This window comes from Manis pentadactyla, chromosome 6 (genome assembly GCF_030020395.1).
Source record: "Manis pentadactyla isolate mManPen7 chromosome 6, mManPen7.hap1, whole genome shotgun sequence".
NCBI lineage: Eukaryota > Metazoa > Chordata > Mammalia > Pholidota > Manidae > Manis > Manis pentadactyla.
The window spans coordinates 49,991,885-50,014,329 of record NC_080024.1 but is presented as its reverse complement, the minus strand read 5'-3'; the positions used below and the strand labels follow the sequence as shown (position 1 = coordinate 50,014,329).

Genomic DNA, 22,445 nt, shown 5'->3' with positions numbered 1-22,445 from the left:
TTCCGCTCCAATGGGTTCTATGAGCAGGATCCAGAGATGATCCAACTGGTGCTTAAAAAAATACAGGAGGAGCAGGAGGAAGTGGAGAGGGAACGGAAGTGGCTGCTGAGTTCAAGCCAGAGTAGCCCCGCTCCCTCCAACATTACCGCTGACTCCTATCATTCGTGTCTACGCCCCGATGATACACCAGAGGGCACCTGTTCCGGGCCCTGCTCTCCCGGCCATGGGGCCCACCAATAGTCTCTCCCCATCTACCGAATCTCCCACAGCGGTGTCTGCAGCCCAGCCGGCCCAAGCTACAGGTGCACCACCAGTTAGAGTTGGCTCGGATATGGTACAACGAAGCTTCTCTGACAACCCTGAATCTTGGGCCGTGGAAGATGTGATCCTGCTCCTGAGACAAAAAGATCCTCAGATATCAGGCCTCCTCGCTGACATCTTCAGGGAACACGACATTGATGGGAAAGCTCTGCTACTACTCAACTTTGACGTGATGATAAAGTACATGGGGCTTAAGCTGGGGACGGCCCTGAAGCTGTGCCACTACACTGAAAAGCTTCAAGAGGAACATCACCTTGACAACTGAAAACATGTTTGTGTAGATTCACGTTGGATGTAATTGTGGGGAGACCAGTGCATCTTGGTGTACCATCATTTCTCGGCCCTCAGCGGTTTTCGTTGTGTAGAAGTTTCCTCTAAAAATATGTTATCTCCAGAATTGCATCAAATTGGTAGTTTGTTCTCTACATCTTTTTATTACTTTCATTGTATACTTTACAAATATACTTCATGCAGGAAACAGAGAAACAACTTTGATTTCAGTTCATGTTTATACATAGAACCAAGGCAGCTGAATCCCAAAGGGGAGATTAATCCCTAATTCTTTTGCTGACAAGTTCTCCAATGAAATCCATGAGAAGTTCTCCCTAAAGATGCAGCTATAGGTAGATACCATCTTTCTCAAATATTTTATGTCAGCTACCACACTGTCCTGTTGGTGCTCTACCAGTTTCCCAAAAGGGAATAGCCATATAAATCCCTTCCATTCCTGTGACTATTTATCTTTCTTCTTTAAAGAAAAAAAATTTTATAAGCTTTCGTGAAGTGTTCTTACCAGTGTTTTAATGAATTATAAGAAAAAGTAGTTGTTTTACTCAAAAAGTATTATACTACCCAGGTGGTTTGGAGGGAGCCTGGTAACTCTTTTTAGTTAAGTACCTAGTATTTTGAAACATCCGTATCTTGCCTAAGCTTGGACATTTAAGTAGGCATTCATTGCTCCCATCCCTCCCTAAAGTTGCATACGTCCAATCATTTAAAAGGCAAGTAATTCATTGTGTGTTTATTCCTCGTGTGGATACTCCTTCATATTTATCTTCTATTCTATACCTGAAGTATACACACAAGTAAATCTTTCTTTCATTTAAAATGGCACACTTTGCTCTTCCACAGAGGTAAAGATTACATACAGCGAGATGCGTTTTTCCGTTAAACATACGCACATCCTTAGCCACCACTGGGACCTCTCCGCTCACTCTTCAGAGTTTCCACACAGGGAGGTTCTCTGTCTTGTGCAATGTTTCTAAATTGCTTTCTGAGCCATTTATCCTACTAAACTTTGGGAAGGATATTTTGATTTGTCATTGTGCTCTTTATTTTAAAAATGAGAACTTGTAAGTGAAACATGTTCATTGTTATTATTTTGTTATAATTACATTGCTATATAACAGAAAGTGTTACTGTTTATAAGCTATGAGAATCGGTGCCCCCGTATTAGCCATGTGTTAGAAATACCAACGAAATCTTCACCAAGGACAAGAATGTATATTCTCTCTTTGTAGAAAACCACGTGTGCTTCATAAGCAAATGCAACTGTTTACTGGGCATAAAGAGTGGATTCATTTATGTTATGTTTTATCATACTCATTTGTGTTATTCCTTATAAGACAAGATTCTAATTTAAACTTGGGCTTTTTGTCAAATTTTTGTGTGAAGATACTGTGTCCAGCTGAACAGACCTCAGGTGCTTGTGTGGATAATACATTTCACAGTTCTCAGATTTCAAAAGACAATAAAGTTAAATAAGCACACACACACAAAGAAATACAATGAGAATATATCAAAAGTTACTTCAACTACTAGTATGAAAAGTAAAGATACAAAAGGACCCAGACTTAAGACTAACACATAAAAATAAAGACACTGAGAAGAAAAGTACATCAGCTCCAGAATCTGAGGAAAGCCACGGTAATGAGGCACACACACAATTTCCAGCAGCTACTAATGATATAGAACATGAGGAGAAACCTGGAGCAGATTTTGAAACAGACAGCGAAAAGATTAACAGACTAAGAGAAAATTCGTTAAGAAAAAGGAGACAAGCCCTTTCATTTATCTTCTTTGGCATCTAAAGAGAGAAATACGGAGACCACAACAGAGAAAATTTTGAAAGCAGGTACCCCAAAAACAAATGGAGTGGAAAGACAAGCCTCTACATCTCAAATAGCTGTAAATGAGGAACAATATTCAGATTATGAACATGTTCAAAATATCACTGAAAATACTTATGATGATATCTTAGAAATATATCATTCTCAAGGATCCACAGATGATTCACATCTCCAAACTCCCCCAGTGATGGGTCACTGCAGGTAATTCAGGAGGTTGGCAAGGATACTGCACAGTCTGTTTCAACAAAGCATTTATACCTCTCAATTAGCAAAATTCTCCCTGCCATAGAGAAAGAGGGAGAGAAAGAGAGAGAAAAAGAGAAACTGAAAGTAAAGGAGATTAAAATTGAACCTAGTAAAACAAATACTCACCAGTACCAACCAAAACATAAACCTGGAATTTTTCCTGCTAAGTTTTTAGAAGACATTATCACTGAAATGAATAACAAATTGACCTCTCTTCCTCACCAGAAACGCAAATGTGTGAAAGATGTCAAAATGTAAGTGACGATGAGAATCAAACAGAACTGTATGAAACAGCTATGAAACTTATTGATTCACTGTTAAAGGACTTTTCAGATGCTCAAATTAACGTATTTACAACAGATCCGGAAAAATCAGTTCCTTCCATCAGTAGAAAACATGTCATCATCAGTTCCTAAGGTACTTTCCGGGCATAAAGAGTCAACTCAGAGAAAGCATCACCTAGCATTAAGAAAACTGTGGATAAAATTCCACATACACACAAAATGACCAAAATCTCCTCTTTAAACAAGATACCTTTCCTAAATAACATACCAGCAATCGATCAAGCATTGGTCAACAAAGTTGTTCACTCCTCTGTAAGCAATATTTTGAAGGAATATAGGTCTCAAGACTCCATTCGTAAGACTATAAAAACTAATGGGGAAAGCACAGCAAGACAACTAACTAGTGCAGTGATAAATGAAAGTTTTCAACAGCAGTTTAATTTTATATTTTGTGATGAGATTCCACCTTTAGCATGTTTGCCTCTCGAATCTAAGGATTTTGTTAAAAAGATCCAAGAAAGTGGTTAAAAGAGCCAGCAAAGAATGTCAGGCATTGTCCCCATATACCGTCATGCTGCCTCATGAATCTTGAGAGAATGTGATTTCTGCTCTCTTACCTAAAATCTTCTCAACTGTGTCTAACACCAAAGGAGAAACGTCTGAGGGCAAACGGTTCACAGAACTGGATTTCCTTCAAACGTAGTTATTAAGCACAGTTACAAAAGAGATCTCCAAACATGATGATATGATTACACAGTATGTGGACTCCTTACATCCCAATGATGATGAAATTATTCAATTAGTGGTTCATTCTACTTACAATAATCTGTCACAGTATGGGTCACAAGAGATTATACAAAATTGTGTATCCAGTGGATGCAGAATCCTTTCTGCGGGAGTCTAGCTCCAGCCTAGGGGTGGGATGCATGAAGGTGCAGGACAGAGTTGGCATATGGAGAGACATGACACGGAGTCAGTTGGAGGAGGTCTCTCGACAAAGTGCCAATGACAGCTTTATTTATACCATTTTGCACAAGGATATGATTTTTTTCTCTCTTCTTTTGCTTAACAAGCATAGGCAAACTTTTTTTTTCTGTTTCTCATCTATGCATGGCTAGCCAAGTGTTAGGTGATCTTTTTTCTGTTCCTTGACCTAAACTTTTCCTAGCAACATGAATTCTATTGTTTCTCTCTTTGCTATGAAAAGTGGTTTCTGAGTAATGCAAGTGACCACAGAAACGTGCAGCATGTAGCAGTCACTATGGAGTCTATCGGCTCAGGGTGAAATACAGGTCACTCACTGCTACAGTTAGCTAGGCAGGTATCATCATCTATATTTCTAATGCAATGGGTCCCGGTCCCCTCATAATATTTACTCTATCATGGGTAGATGTAAGATAAAGACAGAAAGCATGATTAAGTGCTGTTAGAAGGCAAGTATAGATGATCAGGTCTGTGCCTATAGACCAGGTATTGATCCAAGCTAGACAAGGGCAACAAAACATCCACAGGTGTAGACAATTTCTCCCAACACTGGGGGGGTGAGGTTCTAAGCCTCACCTCTGTTGGCCCCCATTTTCTCACCTGATGGCCCCCCTGCGACTGTGCCTGTCTTAGGTTGTTCCTCCCATGAGGAATCTTACCCGTCTCTGGCTAACCAGCCATCTTCTGGGGCCATACAGGGAGATGTAAAGCTGGTAAGTGAGAGAGAAGCAATATTCTTTGAAAATGTAAGCTTTTTACTTCTTTGCAGATTTATGCCCTGTGGCTTCCAGGCCCAGCACTTGTCTTGAGGTATCTTTACCTCTTGGAAAAATTATGGTACTCGGTAATTCCAAATATGAGGCACAGCTTCTAGTAAAAGGCTGAAATTAGGAAGGAAGAAGAAAAGCTATAGAAGTAGCAGATGGAAGGAAACATGAGAAGGTGGATTAAGTGTCAGACAGGGATATTCCATTCAGTATTCCCCTATAACTCTATTTCTCTAATTTTCCTATATAACTCTTCAGCACTAATTTCACTAGCCTTGCAAACAAGGGGGGCACATTCCCACTTAGGTGGAGATGGGGTAGTCAATGTTTGACTAGCTACCTACAGGTTTTGGTATTATTCTATGCCAAGATTGCCATCTGGCCTCTGCGTGTTCTATTCTTCAGGAGCACTGTCCTGAAAAGCTTCTGGGAAGTTTATGTTCTCCTCCTTTCCGTGCTGCTTATAAAAGTTTAGATTAGTCTTTGGCAAAAATGCAAGCAAAAGCAAAGCCAATAGTATAACGGAGAAAAACAAAATAAAGGTGGGTAATAGGGGGAGCCAGCTGTGAAGGCCCCCGCTTTGCTACACAGCTTGAGTAGCATGGCTCCCGGCACCTTTCTCAAACCATAGTTGACTTGACTCTAAAAGTGTCTGGCAATCAGCTGCAGAACTATTTTTCTGGAGAGCTAACTCCATCAGTGTTCAGAAGCTAACTACATTGTTGAAAATATTCTTAAAGATGTTATCCCAACTGCTGATGCTTCCCAGCCTCAACCATCACGTGCTCATATACTGCCTTCTGATGTAGTAGAAGAAACTGCTGTAAAATTTTTATTGACGCTTTTGTCTATGTTTCCAACAGTAGATAAGGAAAGAACCAAATCTGGAGAAACTGAAATGCAAAAGATAACCTCAAAAGTATTAAATTCAATACAAGAATTTATCTCCAAAAATTTATAAGATAAAACTCGTATCACCAGCCAAGGAATTGCCTACTGTACCTTCAGCTGACAATGAAACTATTGAAAAAAGTAGTTAACTCGTTTTATACTAGTCTTTTAAAGCACTCTGGCTCACACACCTCTATAGTGAAAGATTTAATGGGTAAGAGCATTGGCCCTTTCTGAGATAATAGGTTTTTTAATGGTGAAGGAAATTTCCAATTCCGAATTTCAACCTAAAGTGGAGGAAGAAGTATCAAAGTCAGAATTAGTTTTTGGAAGCTGTCAAAATTATGGAAAAAGTGGTCAAAAGTGTTGATAAGTTCAAGTCCCAGGAAAAGTCTTCATCCAAAAAAGGTCCTATGTTACATACTACAACTTGACAGGAAGCTTTGGCTTTGTTCTTGGCTAAAATTGTAACATTGCCAAGTGTCCCAAGCAAAGATGCAAAAAACTTGTCAAGGCCTGAGTTAAATAAAATTGCACCTCAACTGACAAAATCTGCGGCAGCTGAAATTTCCAAAAGTAATACTAATCTTGTTTCTGCTGATCCCGAAGAACACTTTTGAAATCCAGAAAGCATAGAAATGATTTCTCAGGTTACTGATTCTATTTATAGTGATACACTGCAACAATCTGGAGCCCATAAAGATCTTTATTACGACATAAAAGGTACAAACAGAGCCTTCCCTAAGAAAGTGGCTAGTTTGATTATTAATGGAGTTTCAAATCTTCGACTACATACAGTTAGGCTAAAGAATTCAAGGGCTGATCTCTTTGGAGATCAAGCCATTAATAGAATTCTCAAAAGGCACAGAAGAATGCTGACAAAATGAGCGACCCCTGACGTAGAAAAGGGAGAGTCGGATCGAGATTCAATTGAAGATGAGTTACCAGTTAAAATAGTCCCACATATTAGGAAGACGCCAATCAAAACAGATCCTGACATTATCTCAGAACACTTAGCAGTAATTTCGGTAAAAACTCAACCTCTTGAAAAACTTGAGATGGACTGTTTAAGAAAAACTGGACATAGCATAGAAGAGCTAAGAAGTGCATCAATAAATGGGAGAAGTGTCTCTTCATCAGACACACCTTCAGCCATTTGTGGATGGAAAGTCATTACCTTGTTCATATACATATTTTGGTGAAGAAAGGAGGCAGTGGTTTTATGTAAAAGATTCAGAAAACGAACTGTTCGATAAAGCTGAAAAAGTCATACATTTCGATAACAGAGGAATTCTCAAAAGCTCAAGTTAGCATTCTAGAGAATGCTGGGGAACAATTGTGTTTGCCTCCAGTGGAGAGAGGTACAGTTAAAAACATTATTGACACAGTGCATCGCAAAGTTCTACAAGAATATGAAATGGAAATAATGCCCAATAAAGATTTTCTACATGACACAGGGACACTGGCTGCAAGGATAACCAAAATCATCCGGGCTGAAACTTCGGACTTCCAAATTCATCCAAATCTTATAGGAAAGCTTCCTTTTACGTCTCACTCCAAACTCAGTACTCATGTTTTGGTAAAGAGACTTCAGTGTGATATCACTAAATCAAGATACCAAAGACAAGCTTCATCAACATATACTACGTTAAGACATACTCATTTCAAAAAAATTCTCACTAAGATTCATCTGAGCTGTGTCCCTTGGCCTCCAGTACAGAACACCCAGATTACTTCTCAATCAGACAATACAGTTATAAAACTGATAAATGAAATCATGTCAGTAATTTCAACACAGGCAATATGAACAATTAAACATGGGAATGAAAAAAAATGTATGATTTCAGAAAAAGATATACCGTCTATAGTTGATGCCATTTATGCTGATCTTTCTTATTCAGATCTATACCAGTCTCTTACAAAAGTTAAATATGTATAAGTAACATACCTGTTTCAAAAATAGCAAGCTTTGTAATAAAAGAAATTTTTAACCACCATCTTCAGTCATTTTTATCTGGAGATAAAACTCTCAGCTGCACTTCAGCGAATTTATAAACAGAAAGCAATAGATCCTAAACAAAGAGAGTTGTCTTTCATTGTGAACTCAGCTATCTTTGTAGAGGACGTAATTTCTGAGCCTTTCTGTAAACTCCTTTACGCGTTCTCACATAATGTCTTGGCTGCTGAAAACCCAGATACAGTAAAAGCCAAAATTACTGGCATCGTTACAACATTAGTAAAATGAATTGTTCTGGAATTCACCACATCAGAGATTTTATTTGCAGAGTACTTTGATGGTGACACGTGCTCTTCAGAAGGATTTAGAGAAATGGCACAGAAACCAGTCAACCTAATGTATGAAAAAATATTAGATGAATATAAATCTCTGATTCAAGTACATTATTGGGCTATACCAATATGTGACACTATTTGTTTTGGAAGGAAAATATATCATTTGCTACTGGAAGAAATTTATGATTATCAGGTACAGTCATTAGTTTCAGGAGAATCAGTTCCTTCCTCTGATTCTTCCCCTCAACCTGATATCAGAAATGTACTCAACTTTATCATGAAGGATAGCCATACATGCGTTACTGTGCTGCCTCATCCCCTTTTAGAAGATCTGATTTACAAGCCTCTAGTGCACGTCTTCCCTTCAACTGAAGCTGACAGTGAACCAGAAGAGGAAGAAGTTTCACCAGATTATGAGTTTGTGGATGCAGTTTCAAAACTGACTGATGAAATTATCAAAGAAATTTCTGAACATGAGATCCGTCTTGCTACAGCAGAGAAGACTGCAGAAAGTATGCAGCTAGAAGAGTGACTGAGAATTTGGTTGACTCTATATGTAATAATATTTTTTAAAAATCCAAATTTCAAGCCCAAGTACAGGAAGATAGATGCAAAGTAAAAAGGAGGCTCATTCCTCAGTAAAACAGCTGGCTTCACTATGAAGGAGATCCTGGATCGTCACTTGCGGCCATTTGTACATGGTAAAGAGTCATCTTCCAGGGACTTTGATTATGACCAGGTCTCTGTACTTTCTAAACCCGGTAAAGAAAAGGTACCACCTTCTCTACATTCAGCTACATTTCTGGAAGACGTAATCATTGACTTTACTCACAAATTTTATTCCCTTCAAAGTGTTACGGAAGATTCTAAGAAAATAGAAATGCCCGAACCAGACATTGTGGACTTCGCTATAAAATTTGCAGACTGTCTGACAGGAGAATTTAGGAAAAGTGAAATTAAAGTTCTACCGAATGCTGAAGAAGTGTTTTCTTTTCCACCAACTGATAAAGAGACAGTTGATAAGATCCCCGATTTTGTGTATAATCAATTCATAGCAAACTATGGATTTAATGACGTTCAGAAGGATGATGAAAATAACATTGCTATAGAAACGATTACTGCTTTAGCCCAGAAGGCAATCTCTGCATTCAAAATTCAGCCACTTTTTTCAGGAGATGGGTCTTCTACCTTCTTTTCATTTCTAAATCCAGATAACATCACCCAGAGGATTCAATGCCTAACAGAGAAAATTTCTACACCAGTAAACAGATGCTTAAAAGGGAACCAACCTGCTTTACCAGAAAAATTCACTGAACACACTGGAAATAGATAGAAGTGCAATGAGTAGAAAGAAAGGTTTCAAAGGTGAGGAGACATCAATGAAAAAAGGCAACATCCAAGATCCGATAGTTACCGCTGTAACTGGAATCATGAAAAATAATGTGGTTAACCTGCTATCAGAGTCAGCTGCAGGTGTGGCAGATAAAAAGGAGAAGGAAAATGGGAATTTCAATTAAAAAATACAATGAGCGGGGTGGGGGTGGAGGTCTCCTTTCCAGCAGGGCGTCCCCGGCCTGCGGGACAGAAGCACCCACTTCTGTCCCACACCAGGGCGGACACTGCGCTGCGGGGCCTTGGGAGCCATCGCGCAGGAGGACGTGGTGGGGAGAGCCTGCGGGGTGAGAAATGCCTGGGGCCCGTGTGGCAGCCCCGAAGTGGGCCATGAGGGGTCCTCTCCGGCTCTGCTAGGTGCTGGCTCTCTCCTTTCTTCACCTCCTTGCCTTACGGGACTAGACCCCTGGTGCAGCGCCGGCATCTGGGCTTTTTCTGGCCTTGCCCAGCCTCCTGAAGTCACCTCAAGATGCATACACATGTTCTAATGGCCCGCTTTCCAAAAAGATGAAACTGAAGAGAAGGGAATCTAGTAATGGAGATTCTTACCCTCAAAGTTGTTGCCACGTTTTGCCAGTAAGAAGGCAGGAAAATGATTTCAATAGCAGCATTGCTGAAACATATTTCCGCTCCAATGGGTTCTATGAGCAGGATCCAGAGATGATCCAACTGGTGCTTAAAAAAATACAGGAGGAGCAGGAGGAAGTGGAGAGGGAACGGAAGTGGCTGCTGAGTTCAAGCCAGAGTAGCCCCGCTCCCTCCAACATTACCGCTGACTCCTATCATTCGTGTCTACGCCCCGATGATACACCAGAGGGCACCTGTTCCGGGCCCTGCTCTCCCGGCCATGGGGCCCACAGCACCAATAGTCTCTCCCCATCTACCGAATCTCCCACAGCGGTGTCTGCAGCCCAGCCGGCCCAAGCTACAGGTGCACCACCAGTTAGAGTTGGCTCGGATATGGTACAACGAAGCTTCTCTGACAACCCTGAATCTTGGGCCGTGGAAGATGTGATCCTGCTCCTGAGACAAAAAGATCCTCAGATATCAGGCCTCCTCGCTGACATCTTCAGGGAACACGACATTGATGGGAAAGCTCTGCTACTACTCAACTTTGACGTGATGATAAAGTACATGGGGCTTAAGCTGGGGACGGCCCTGAAGCTGTGCCACTACACTGAAAAGCTTCAAGAGGAACATCACCTTGACAACTGAAAACATGTTTGTGTAGATTCACGTTGGATGTAATTGTGGGGAGACCAGTGCATCTTGGTGTACCATCATTTCTCGGCCCTCAGCGGTTTTCGTTGTGTAGAAGTTTCCTCTAAAAATATGTTATCTCCAGAATTGCATCAAATTGGTAGTTTGTTCTCTACATCTTTTTATTACTTTCATTGTATACTTTACAAATATACTTCATGCAGGAAACAGAGAAACAACTTTGATTTCAGTTCATGTTTATACATAGAACCAAGGCAGCTGAATCCCAAAGGGGAGATTAATCCCTAATTCTTTTGCTGACAAGTTCTCCAATGAAATCCATGAGAAGTTCTCCCTAAAGATGCAGCTATAGGTAGATACCATCTTTCTCAAATATTTTATGTCAGCTACCACACTGTCCTGTTGGTGCTCTACCAGTTTCCCAAAAGGGAATAGCCATATAAATCCCTTCCATTCCTGTGACTATTTATCTTTCTTCTTTAAAGAAAAAAAATTTTATAAGCTTTCGTGAAGTGTTCTTACCAGTGTTTTAATGAATTATAAGAAAAAGTAGTTGTTTTACTCAAAAAGTATTATACTACCCAGGTGGTTTGGAGGGAGCCTGGTAACTCTTTTTAGTTAAGTACCTAGTATTTTGAAACATCCGTATCTTGCCTAAGCTTGGACATTTAAGTAGGCATTCATTGCTCCCATCCCTCCCTAAAGTTGCATACGTCCAATCATTTAAAAGGCAAGTAATTCATTGTGTGTTTATTCCTCGTGTGGATACTCCTTCATATTTATCTTCTATTCTATACCTGAAGTATACACACAAGTAAATCTTTCTTTCATTTAAAATGGCACACTTTGCTCTTCCACAGAGGTAAAGATTACATACAGCGAGATGCGTTTTTCCGTTAAACATACGCACATCCTTAGCCACCACTGGGACCTCTCCGCTCACTCTTCAGAGTTTCCACACAGGGAGGTTCTCTGTCTTGTGCAATGTTTCTAAATTGCTTTCTGAGCCATTTATCCTACTAAACTTTGGGAAGGATATTTTGATTTGTCATTGTGCTCTTTATTTTAAAAATGAGAACTTGTAAGTGAAACATGTTCATTGTTATTATTTTGTTATAATTACATTGCTATATAACAGAAAGTGTTACTGTTTATAAGCTATGAGAATCGGTGCCCCCGTATTAGCCATGTGTTAGAAATACCAACGAAATCTTCACCAAGGACAAGAATGTATATTCTCTCTTTGTAGAAAACCACGTGTGCTTCATAAGCAAATGCAACTGTTTACTGGGCATAAAGAGTGGATTCATTTATGTTATGTTTTATCATACTCATTTGTGTTATTCCTTATAAGACAAGATTCTAATTTAAACTTGGGCTTTTTGTCAAATTTTTGTGTGAAGATACTGTGTCCAGCTGAACAGACCTCAGGTGCTTGTGTGGATAATACATTTCACAGTTCTCAGATTTCAAAAGACAATAAAGTTAAATAAGCACACACACACAAAGAAATACAATGAGAATATATCAAAAGTTACTTCAACTACTAGTATGAAAAGTAAAGATACAAAAGGACCCAGACTTAAGACTAACACATAAAAATAAAGACACTGAGAAGAAAAGTACATCAGCTCCAGAATCTGAGGAAAGCCACGGTAATGAGGCACACACACAATTTCCAGCAGCTACTAATGATATAGAACATGAGGAGAAACCTGGAGCAGATTTTGAAACAGACAGCGAAAAGATTAACAGACTAAGAGAAAATTCGTTAAGAAAAAGGAGACAAGCCCTTTCATTTATCTTCTTTGGCATCTAAAGAGAGAAATACGGAGACCACAACAGAGAAAATTTTGAAAGCAGGTACCCCAAAAACAAATGGAGTGGAAAGACAAGCCTCTACATCTCAAATAGCTGTAAATGAGGAACAATATTCAGATTATGAACATGTTCAAAATATCACTGAAAATACTTATGATGATATCTTAGAAATATATCATTCTCAAGGATCCACAGATGATTCACATCTCCAAACTCCCCCAGTGATGGGTCACTGCAGGTAATTCAGGAGGTTGGCAAGGATACTGCACAGTCTGTTTCAACAAAGCATTTATACCTCTCAATTAGCAAAATTCTCCCTGCCATAGAGAAAGAGGGAGAGAAAGAGAGAGAAAAAGAGAAATTGAAAGTAAAGGAGATTAAAATTGAACCTAGTAAAACAAATACTCACCAGTACCAACCAAAACATAAACCTGGAATTTTTCCTGCTAAGATTTTAGAAGATATTATCACTGAAATGATTAACAAATTGACCTCTCCTCCTCACCAGAAACGCAAATGTGTGAAAGATGTCAAAATGTAAGTGACGATTAGAACCAAACAGAACTGTATGAAACAGCTATGAAACTTACTGATTCACCGTTAAAGGAGTTTTCAGATGCTCAAATTAACGTATTTAGAACAGATCCGGAAAAATCAGTTCCTTCCATCAGTAGAAAACATGTCATCATCAGTTCCTAAAGTACTTTCCGGGCATAAAGAGTCAACTCAGAGAAAGCATCACCTAGCATTAAGAAAACTGTGGATAAAATTCCACATACACACAAAATGACCAAAATCTCCTCTTTAAACAAGATACCTGTCCTAAATAACATACCAGCAATCAATCAAGCATTGGTCAACAAAGTTGTTCACTCCTCTGTAAGCAATATTTTGAAGGAATATAGGTCTCAAGACTCCATTCGTAAGACTATAAAAACTAATGGGGAAAGTATAGCAAGACAACTAACTAGTGCAGTGATAAATGAAAGTTTTCAACAGCAGCTTAATTTTATATTTTGTGATGAGACTCCACCTTTAGCATGTTTGCCTCTCGAATCTAAGGATTTTGTTAAAAAGATCCAAGAAAGTGGTTAAAAGAGCCAGCAAAGAATGTCAGGCATTGTCCCCATATACTGTCATGCTGCCTCATGAATCTTGAGAGAATGTGATTTCTGCTCTCTTACCTAAAATCTTCTCAACTGTGTCTAACACCAAAGGAGAAACGTCTGAGGGCAAACGGTTCACAGAACTGGATTTCCTTCAAACGTAGTTATTAAGCACAGTTACAAAAGAGATCTCCAAACATGATGATATGATTATACAGTATGTGGACTCCTTACATCCCAATGATGATGAAATTATTCAATTAGTGGTTCATTCTACTTACAATAATCTGTCACAGTATGGGTCACAAGAGATTATACAAAATTGTGTATCCAGTGGATGCAGAATCCTTTCTGCGGGAGTCTAGCTCCAGCCTAGGGGTGGGATGCATGAAGGTGCAGGACAGAGTTGGCATATGGAGAGACATGACACGGAGTCAGTTGGAGGAGGTCTCTCGACAAAGTGCCAATGACAGCTTTATTTATACCATTTTGCACAAGGATATGATTTTTTTCTCTCTTCTTTTGCTTAACAAGCATAGGCAAACTTTTTTTTTCTGTTTCTCATCTATGCATGGCTAGCCAAGTGTTAGGTGATCTTTTTTCTGTTCCTTGACCTAAACTTTTCCTAGCAACATGAATTCTATTGTTTCTCTCTTTGCTATGAAAAGTGGTTTCTGAGTAATGCAAGTGACCACAGAAACGTGCAGCATGTAGCAGTCACTATGGAGTCTATCGGCTCAGGGTGAAATACAGGTCACTCACTGCTACAGTTAGCTAGGCAGGTATCATCATCTATATTTCTAATGCAATGGGTCCCGGTCCCCTCATAATATTTACTCTATCATGGGTAGATGTAAGATAAAGACAGAAAGCATGATTTAGTGCTGTTAGAAGGCAAGTATAGATGATCAGGTCTGTGCCTATAGACCAGGTATTGATCCAAGCTAGACAAGGGCAACAAAACATCCACAGGTGTAGACAATTTCTCCCAACACCGGGGGGGGTGAGGTTCTAAGCCTCACCTCTGTGGGCCCCTATTTACTCACTTGATGGCCCCCCTGCGAGTGTGCATGTCTTAGGTTGTTCCACCCGTGAGGAATCTTATCCATCTCTGGCTAACCAGCCATCTTCTAGGGCCATACAGGGAGATGTAAAGTTGGTAAGTGAAAGAGAAGCAATACTCTTTGAAAATGTTAGCTTTTTACTTCTTTGCAGATTTATGCCCTGTGGCTTCCAGGCCCAGCACGTCTACTGAACTATCTTTACCTCTTGGGAAAATTATGGTACTCGGTAATTCCAAATATGAGGCACAGCTTCTAGTAAAAGGCTGTAATTAGGAAGGAAGAAGAAAAGCTATAGAAGTAGCAGATGGAAGGAAACATGAGAAGATGGATTAAGTGTAAGACAGGGATAATCCATTCAGTATTCCCCTCTAACTCTATTTCTCTAATTTTCCTATATAACTCTTCAGCACTAATTTCACTAGCCTTGCAAACAAGGGGAGCACATTCCCACTTAGGTGGAGATGGGGTCGTCAATGTTTGACTAGCTACCTACAGGTGTTGGTATTCTATGACAAGATTGCCATCTGGCCTCTGCGTGTTCTATTCTTCAGGAGCACTGTCCTGAAAAGCTTCTGGGAAGTTTATGTTCTCCTCCTTTCCGTGCTGCTTACAAAAGTTTAGCTTAATTTTTGGCAAAAATGCAAGCAAAAGCAAACCCAATAGTATAACAGAGACAAACAAAATAAAGGTGGGTAATAGTGGGAGCCAGCTGTGAAAGCCCCTGCTTTGCTACACAGCTTGAATAGCATGGCTCCCAGTACCTTTCTGAAACCATAGTTGACTTGACTCTGAAAGAAGTGTCTGGCAATCAGCTGCAGAACTATTTTTCTGGAGAGCTAACTCCATATCAGTGTTCAGAAGTTAACTACATTGTTGAAAATATTCTTAAAGATGTTATCCCAACTTCTGATGCTCCCCAGCCTCAACCATCACATGCTCACATACTGCCTTCTGATGTAGAATAAACTGCTGTAAAATTTTTATTGAAGATTTTATCTATGTTTCCAACAGAAGATAAGGAAGGAACCAAATCTTGAGAAACTGAAATGCAAAAGATAACCTCAAAAGTATTAAATTCAATACAAGAATTTATCTCCAAAAATTTATAAGATAAAACTCGTATCACCAGCCAAGGAATTGCCTACTGTATCTTCAGCTGACAATGAAACTACTGAAAAAAGTAGTTAACTCAGTTTATACTAGTCTTTTAAAGCACTCTGGCTCACACACCTCTATAGTGAAAGATTTAATGGGTAAGAGCATTGGCCCTTTCTGAGATAATAGGTTTTTTAATGGTGAAGGAAATTTCCAATTCCGAATTTCAACCTAAAGTGGAGGAAGAAGTATCAAAGTCAGAATTAGTTTTGGAAGCTGTCAAAATTATGGAAAAAGTGGTCAAAAGTGTTGATAAGTTCAAGTCCCAGGAAAAGTCTTCATCCAAAAAAGGTCCTATGTTACATACTACAACTTGACAGGAAGCTTTGGCTTTGTTCTTGGCTAAAATTGTAACATTGCCAAGTGTCCCAAGCAAAGATGCAAAAAACTTGTCAAGGCCTGAGTTAAATAAAATTGCACCTCAACTGACAAAATCTGCGGTAGCTGAAATTTCCAAAAGTAATACTAATCTTGTTTCTGCTGATCCCGAAGAACACTTTTGAAATCCAGAAAGCATAGAAATGATTTCTCAGGTTACTGATTCTATTTATAGTGATACACTGCAACAATCTGGAGCCCATAAAGATCTTTATTACGACATAAAAGGTACAAACAGAGCCTTCCCTAAGAAAGTGGCTAGTTTGATTATTAATGGAGTTTCAAATCTTCGACTACATACAGTTAGGTTAAAGAATTCAAGGGCTGATCTCTTTGGAGATCAAGCCATTAATAGAATTCTCAAAAGGCACAGAAGAATGCTGACAAAATGAGCGACCCCTGACGTAGAAAAGGGAGAGTCGGATCGAGATTCAATTGAAGATGAGTTACCAGTTAAAATAGTCCCACATATTAGGAAGACGCCAATCAAAACAGATCCTGACATTATCTCAGAACACTTAGCAGTAATTTCGGTAAAAACTCAACCTCTTGAAAAACTTGAGATGGACTGTTTAAGAAAAACTGGACATAGCATAGAAGAGCTAAGAAGTGCATCAATAAATGGGAGAAGTGTCTCTTCATCAGACACATCTAACTTAGGAAAGATAAAGAAAGGAAGACATACTTCATTGACTAAGACAGGACCATTGGATGTGAAACCCCTAGAGGTAAGTGGAAAAGGAGTAACAAAACATTAAAATTAAAATTCAAAATGCAATTGAATAGAGAGGCATAATTGTTCTGTGATTCCGTTCTTCAAACAGGTATATGGAAATGCACTTTTTCTTACTGCCCAGCACTCTATGAGAATTGGTTACACTTGTTCATCCATAAAGTCATCTAACTTACTGGGACTTGCCACATCAGCTCTGTGGCTCACTCTCAAGGTCTCAGGCTAGTTTTCCTAAGACTATCAGTTTAAACTGGCTTTTAAAAGAAAAATTATGGGAACACAGTCACTTACACTTAATAGTAAAACCAGGCTGACTAAAATTATGATCTTCGTTTGAAAATTCAGTAAAGTAATCTCATATAGTTCCTGTAGTTTTTTATTGTGGATTACCTAGTGGTATCTTCAAGGGCCAGTTAACAGAATATCAGGATATATAAACTCTCAAAAATTACCTAAAATAGTTTTAATTTCTCAAACTTATGGTTCTGCACAGTACTTTTTACTTTTAGCAACATTCATCAACAAACATTAGACTGCAGACACGTAGATTATACTTATTATCTCACTTTAATTAGCCTTCCTCAGTTTCTCTATACTCACAAGAAGTGCCCAGTTTCTTTCCTCTTCCATCCTTGTTCAAGACCCAGCAGCCCATGTACTGCCATTTTTCTGAACCCAACATTCGAAACTCCATCAACATCATCCACCACATAAACAAAAAGATGGACAGAAACCATATGATCATTTCCATAGGTCCTGAAAAAGCATTCAACAAAATTCAAGATCCATTCATGATAAAAACTCCAAACAGAACAGGTACACAGGGCAACATAATAAAGGCCATATATGAAAAACCCACAGACAATATCGTTCTGAACAGCGGGAAGCTGAAAGCTTTTCCTCAAAGATCAGGAACAAGACATGGATGCCCACTCTCCCCACGGTTATTCAACATAGTACTGGAGGTCCTAGCCACAGCAATCAGACAAAACAAAGAAATACAAGGCATCCAGATTGGTATAGAGGAAGCCAAACTGTCACTATTTGCAGATGACATGATATGCTACATAAAAAACCCTAAAGACATTATTCCAAAACTACTAGAACTAATATCTGAATTCAGCAAAGTTGCAGGATACACAATTAATACACAGAAATCTTTTGCTTTCCTATACAGTAATGACAAATTAACAGAAAAAGAAATGAGCAAAACAATTCCATTCACAATAGCATCAAAAAGAATAAAATACCTAGGAATAAATCTAACCAAGGAAGTGAGAAACCTATACCATGAAAACGCCAAGAAACTATTAAGAGAAATTAAAGAGGACATTAACAAATGGAAACTCATTCCATGCTCTTGGCTAGGAAGAATTAATATTGTCAAAATGGCCATCCTGCCCAAAGCAATCTACAGATTCACTGCAATGCCTATAAAAATACCAGCATCATTCTTCAACGAACTGGAACAAATAGTTTTAAAATTCATGTGGAACCACAAAAGACACCAAACAGCCAAAGCAATCTGAATAAGGAAGAATAAAGCAGGGGGCATCTCGCATCCCAACTTCAAGCTCTACTACAAAGTAACAGTAACCAAGACAATTTGGTACTGGCACAAGAACAGACCCACAGACCAGTGGAACAGAACAGACTCCAGATATTAACCCAAACATATACGGTCAATGAATATATGATAAAGGAGCCATGGACATACAATGGGGAAATGACAGCCTCTTCAGCAGATGGTGCTGAAAAAACTGGACAGCTACATGGAAGAGAATGAAACTGGATCATTGTTTAACCCCATATAAAAAAGTAAATTCAAAATGGATCAAAGACCTGAATGTAAGTCATGAAACCATAAAACTCTTAGAGAAAAACATAAGCAAAAACCTTTTGGACATAAACATGAGCGACTTCTTCATGAACATATCTCCCTGGGCAAGGGAAACAAAAGCAAAAATGAACAAGTGGGACTATATCAAGCTGAAAAGCTTCTGTACAACAAAGGACACCACCAATAGAACAAAAAGGCATTCTACAGTATGGAAGAATATATTCATAAATGACAGATACGATAAAGTGTTGACATCCAAAATATATAAAGAGCTCATGCACCTCAACAAACAAAAAGCAAATAATCCAATTAAAAAATGGGCAGAGGAGCTGAACAGACACTTCTCCAAAGACGAAATTCAGATAGTCAACAGACACATGAAAAGATGCTCCACATCGCTAGTCATCAGAGAAATGCAAATTAAAACCACAATGAGGTATCATCTCACACCAATAAGGACCACCACCATCCAAAAGACAAACAACAACAAATGTTGGCAAGGTTGTGGAGAAAGGGGAACCCTCCTACACTGCTGGTGGGAATGTAAATTAGTTCAACCATTGTGGAAAGCAGTATAGAGGTTCCTCAAAAAGCTCAAAAGAGAAATACCATTTGATCCAGGAATTCCACTCCTAGGAATTTTCCCTTATAATGCAGCAGCCCAGTTTCAAAAAGACAGATGCACCCCTATGTTTATCGCAGCACTATTTACAATAGCCAAGAAATGGAAGAACCTAAGTGTCCATAAGTACATGAATGGATAAAGGGGTGGTACATATACACAATAGAAAATTATTCAGCCATAAGAAGGAAACAAATCCTACCATTTGCAATAACATGGACGGAGCTAGAGGGTATTATGGTCAGTGAAATAAGCCAGGCGGAGAAAGACAAGTACCAAATGACTTCACTCATATGTGGTGTATAAGAACAAAGAAAAAACTGAAGGAACAAAAACAGCAGCAGTCTTACAGAACCCACGAATGGACTAACAGTTACCAAAGGGAAAGGGACTTGGGAGGATGGGTGCGAAGGGAGGGATAAGGGGGTACGAGGAGAGAGGAGCCATTAAGATAAGCATGTATAATGTGGCGGAGGGCATGGGGAGGGGTGTGCAACACAGAGAAGACAAGTAGTGATTCTACAGCATCTGACTACACTGATGCACAGTGACTATAATGGGGTTTGTGGGGGGGACTTGCTGAAGGGGTGTCTAGTAAACATAATGTTCATGTAATGGTAGATTAATGATATCAAAAACAAAAGATTAGTGTGGAGTTTTAGGTAACTCAACCTCTCTATCATTAACACTACTCAAGACTCAAATACATGAAAGCAAGAAAACAGAGTAAACGAACCTTCCTTACCTTGACAACTTGTGGTTTTTCCAAATTTGTCTGCTTTCTCCATGTCCACACACTCTCCACTGGGATAGCCCATCTTCTGACCTACCTCCCTGCCTATTATACAAAGCTCTGAAATCAGCATTCCCATTTTAAAGTAAAGACAAGGGAAAATAGTACTACATAATTCTAAAGAGGTCACCCATGACAACCAGCTCTACTAATCACCCCAGATGTTTAGCTATACATCCATAAACATAGAATATCAAACATCACTACATGTTTGAGCAAAATCAAAGCTCTGAAAGCTGCGTTTTTAAAATCAGCCAAGGCATTAAACTCTTAACCAGCATTACAGAAAAAAACATAAATATCACAAATTTGTTCAATGTAAAAAATATAATTAACAGAAGTAACTAAGGGCAAGGAGTATGTGCTAAATTCTTCCTCATTCATACTAATAACAGTGTTACTAAAAGTTCATGTGCATAATGGGATTAAGCAGAAAGTATTTAGAAACTTTTTAAAAAATTTGACAGTGATTTTATGAGTAAAACCTAATAATCTACTTGCTGGAAAGTCAACAAATCCTACCTCAAGGTCAATAAATCAAGAAATAAGAACTGTAAGAACTAAAAAACAAATTGCTCAAAATTATTCCCCTCAGTCAGGACCTGGGGGTTCTAGAAGGAATTATATTACAGTGGTTCTCATTCAGTATTATGTCTGTGTGTTTCTATTTTCCCTACATTTTGTGAACTTCTTAGGAGCAGAAACTAATAATTTTACCCCCCCCATGCATATGAGTCATTTATTATATCTACTAAAGGAAATTAAAACCAAAAATTTTAATTGAATAAATGCAACACTTCAAAAGGATCATTAAAAACAAAACAATTTAGTTTTGACAGCTATGTTAAGAGGAAATATTATGCAGACCATGAGCTCTGGAGTGAGCCTGGATTCTTTGTCACTGACTAGCTGTGTGGACTAAGTTTTAGATTCCTTATCTATAAGACACACTACCTACACTGACAGAGTTAGTATGAGGAATGAATGAGCTAACTGCACAAAGAAGTCGCAGCACAGTGCTTGGCATAGAAGTAATTACATGTTACCTGTCATTTTTCTATAAAACTTAAAACCTGAAGACTAATCACAAACCTAACCCATTTTACTTACAGATAATCCACTTTTCCATTGCATCCAAAGAGAGATATTCACAAGGCATCTTAAAAAGACAAAACAGCTTTTTTTTTCTCCCTGCTGCCTGAAGGTTCGCCGCCGTCATGAACGACACAGTAACTATCCGGACCAGGAAGTTCATGACCAATCGACTACTGCAGCGGAAACAGATGGTCATTGATGTCCTTCACCCTGGGAAGGCAACCGTACCTAAGACAGAAATTCGGGAAAAACTAGCCAAAATGTACAAGACCACACCAGATGTCATCTTTGTATTTGGATTCAGAACCCATTTTGGTGGTGGCAAGACAACTGGCTTTGGCATGATTTATGATTCTTTGGATTATGCAAAGAAAAATGAACCCAAACATAGACTTGCAAGACATGGACTGTATGAGAAGAAAAAGACCTCAAGAAAACAACGGAAGGAACGTAAGAACAGAATGAAGAAAGTCAGGGGGACTGCAAAGGCCAACGTTGGTGCTGGCAAAAAGTGAGCTGGAGATTGGACAACAGAAGGAGTAAAGATTCTGCAGTGACTATCTGTGGTGACTGCAGATTTTTCATGAGGATTAATAAACTTGAGAACTTTCAAAAAAAAAAAAAAAAAAAGACAAAACATAAATTTATGGTTAAAAGATATTTTTAAAAATCCGTATTTAGTCACTTTCCTTGTCTTTCACCTGAAAATTCTTACTATTTAAATTTTTAGCTCAAATACCACAACAAATTTGACAAGTTGGATAAAACTTTCATAACCTGTATTTAAACCTACAGTCCATAAAGGGCAATGAGAGTTGTGCCCCTTCACATTTACACAACCCTGAAACCTCTCTTTAAAAAATACTATTGCTAAATTGTCTTCGATCTTCTAAGTGAGAAATTCCAAATTTCCCAAACCTACTCAGTTTGCATATTCCAAAGTATAGCATTTTAACCAAGTTTATAAAAAGACTTATGTACACAGATGCTTTCTCACCCAAATCGGTAATTACATATGTGTATGTTTTACATATGCATACCATCTATATTAACATACAGAGAAAAAGATTGAGGAAAAATAGAATAACAATTTTCTGTAGTTAAATAAGATTTGGGTGATATTTGTTTCCTTATCATTTTCTGCATCTTCCAAATTTTCTACAATACAACAAAACAAACACTTAAACTTAAAAGAAAGTACTCTTACAACTAATGGTATTAAGTTAACATCAGAATCCACGAATACAAAAACCTAAATCGTATGACTTAACTACTGAGCATTTTACAATGTTTTACTGATAGGTTAATACT

At 38.6% G+C, this 22,445-nt stretch overlaps 2 protein-coding genes and 3 pseudogenes across 2 annotated transcripts in view; 4 read left to right on the top strand and 1 right to left on the bottom strand.

Annotated features, from left to right (window-relative positions):
* LOC118933468 (nck-associated protein 1-like) overlaps positions 1–22,445 on the bottom strand; it is a 368,769-nt gene that overhangs the window by 286,715 nt on the left and 59,609 nt on the right. Inside the window, exon 8 of the mRNA XM_057503820.1 lies at positions 21,150–21,198. The gene's annotated coding sequence lies outside the window, so the exon portion shown is untranslated. The remainder of the gene's footprint in view (positions 1–21,149; positions 21,199–22,445) is intronic.
* On the top strand, positions 6,517–9,431 carry LOC130684099 (fibrous sheath-interacting protein 2-like; annotated as a pseudogene).
* Positions 11,364–13,819, top strand: LOC130684174 (fibrous sheath-interacting protein 2-like; annotated as a pseudogene).
* LOC130684173 (fibrous sheath-interacting protein 2-like) lies at positions 13,842–17,423 on the top strand (annotated as a pseudogene).
* On the top strand, positions 21,220–21,657 carry LOC118919753 (40S ribosomal protein S24). Its single transcript, XM_036899951.2, has one exon. It carries the CDS (start codon positions 21,257–21,259, stop codon positions 21,647–21,649), a length of 393 nt encoding a protein of 130 aa, XP_036755846.1. The 5' UTR covers positions 21,220–21,256; the 3' UTR covers positions 21,650–21,657.

Coding starts and splice junctions, on each gene's coding strand:
- LOC118919753 (XM_036899951.2), top strand. CDS start 21,257: ATGAACGACACAGTAACTATCCGGACCAGGAAGTTCATGACCAATCGA.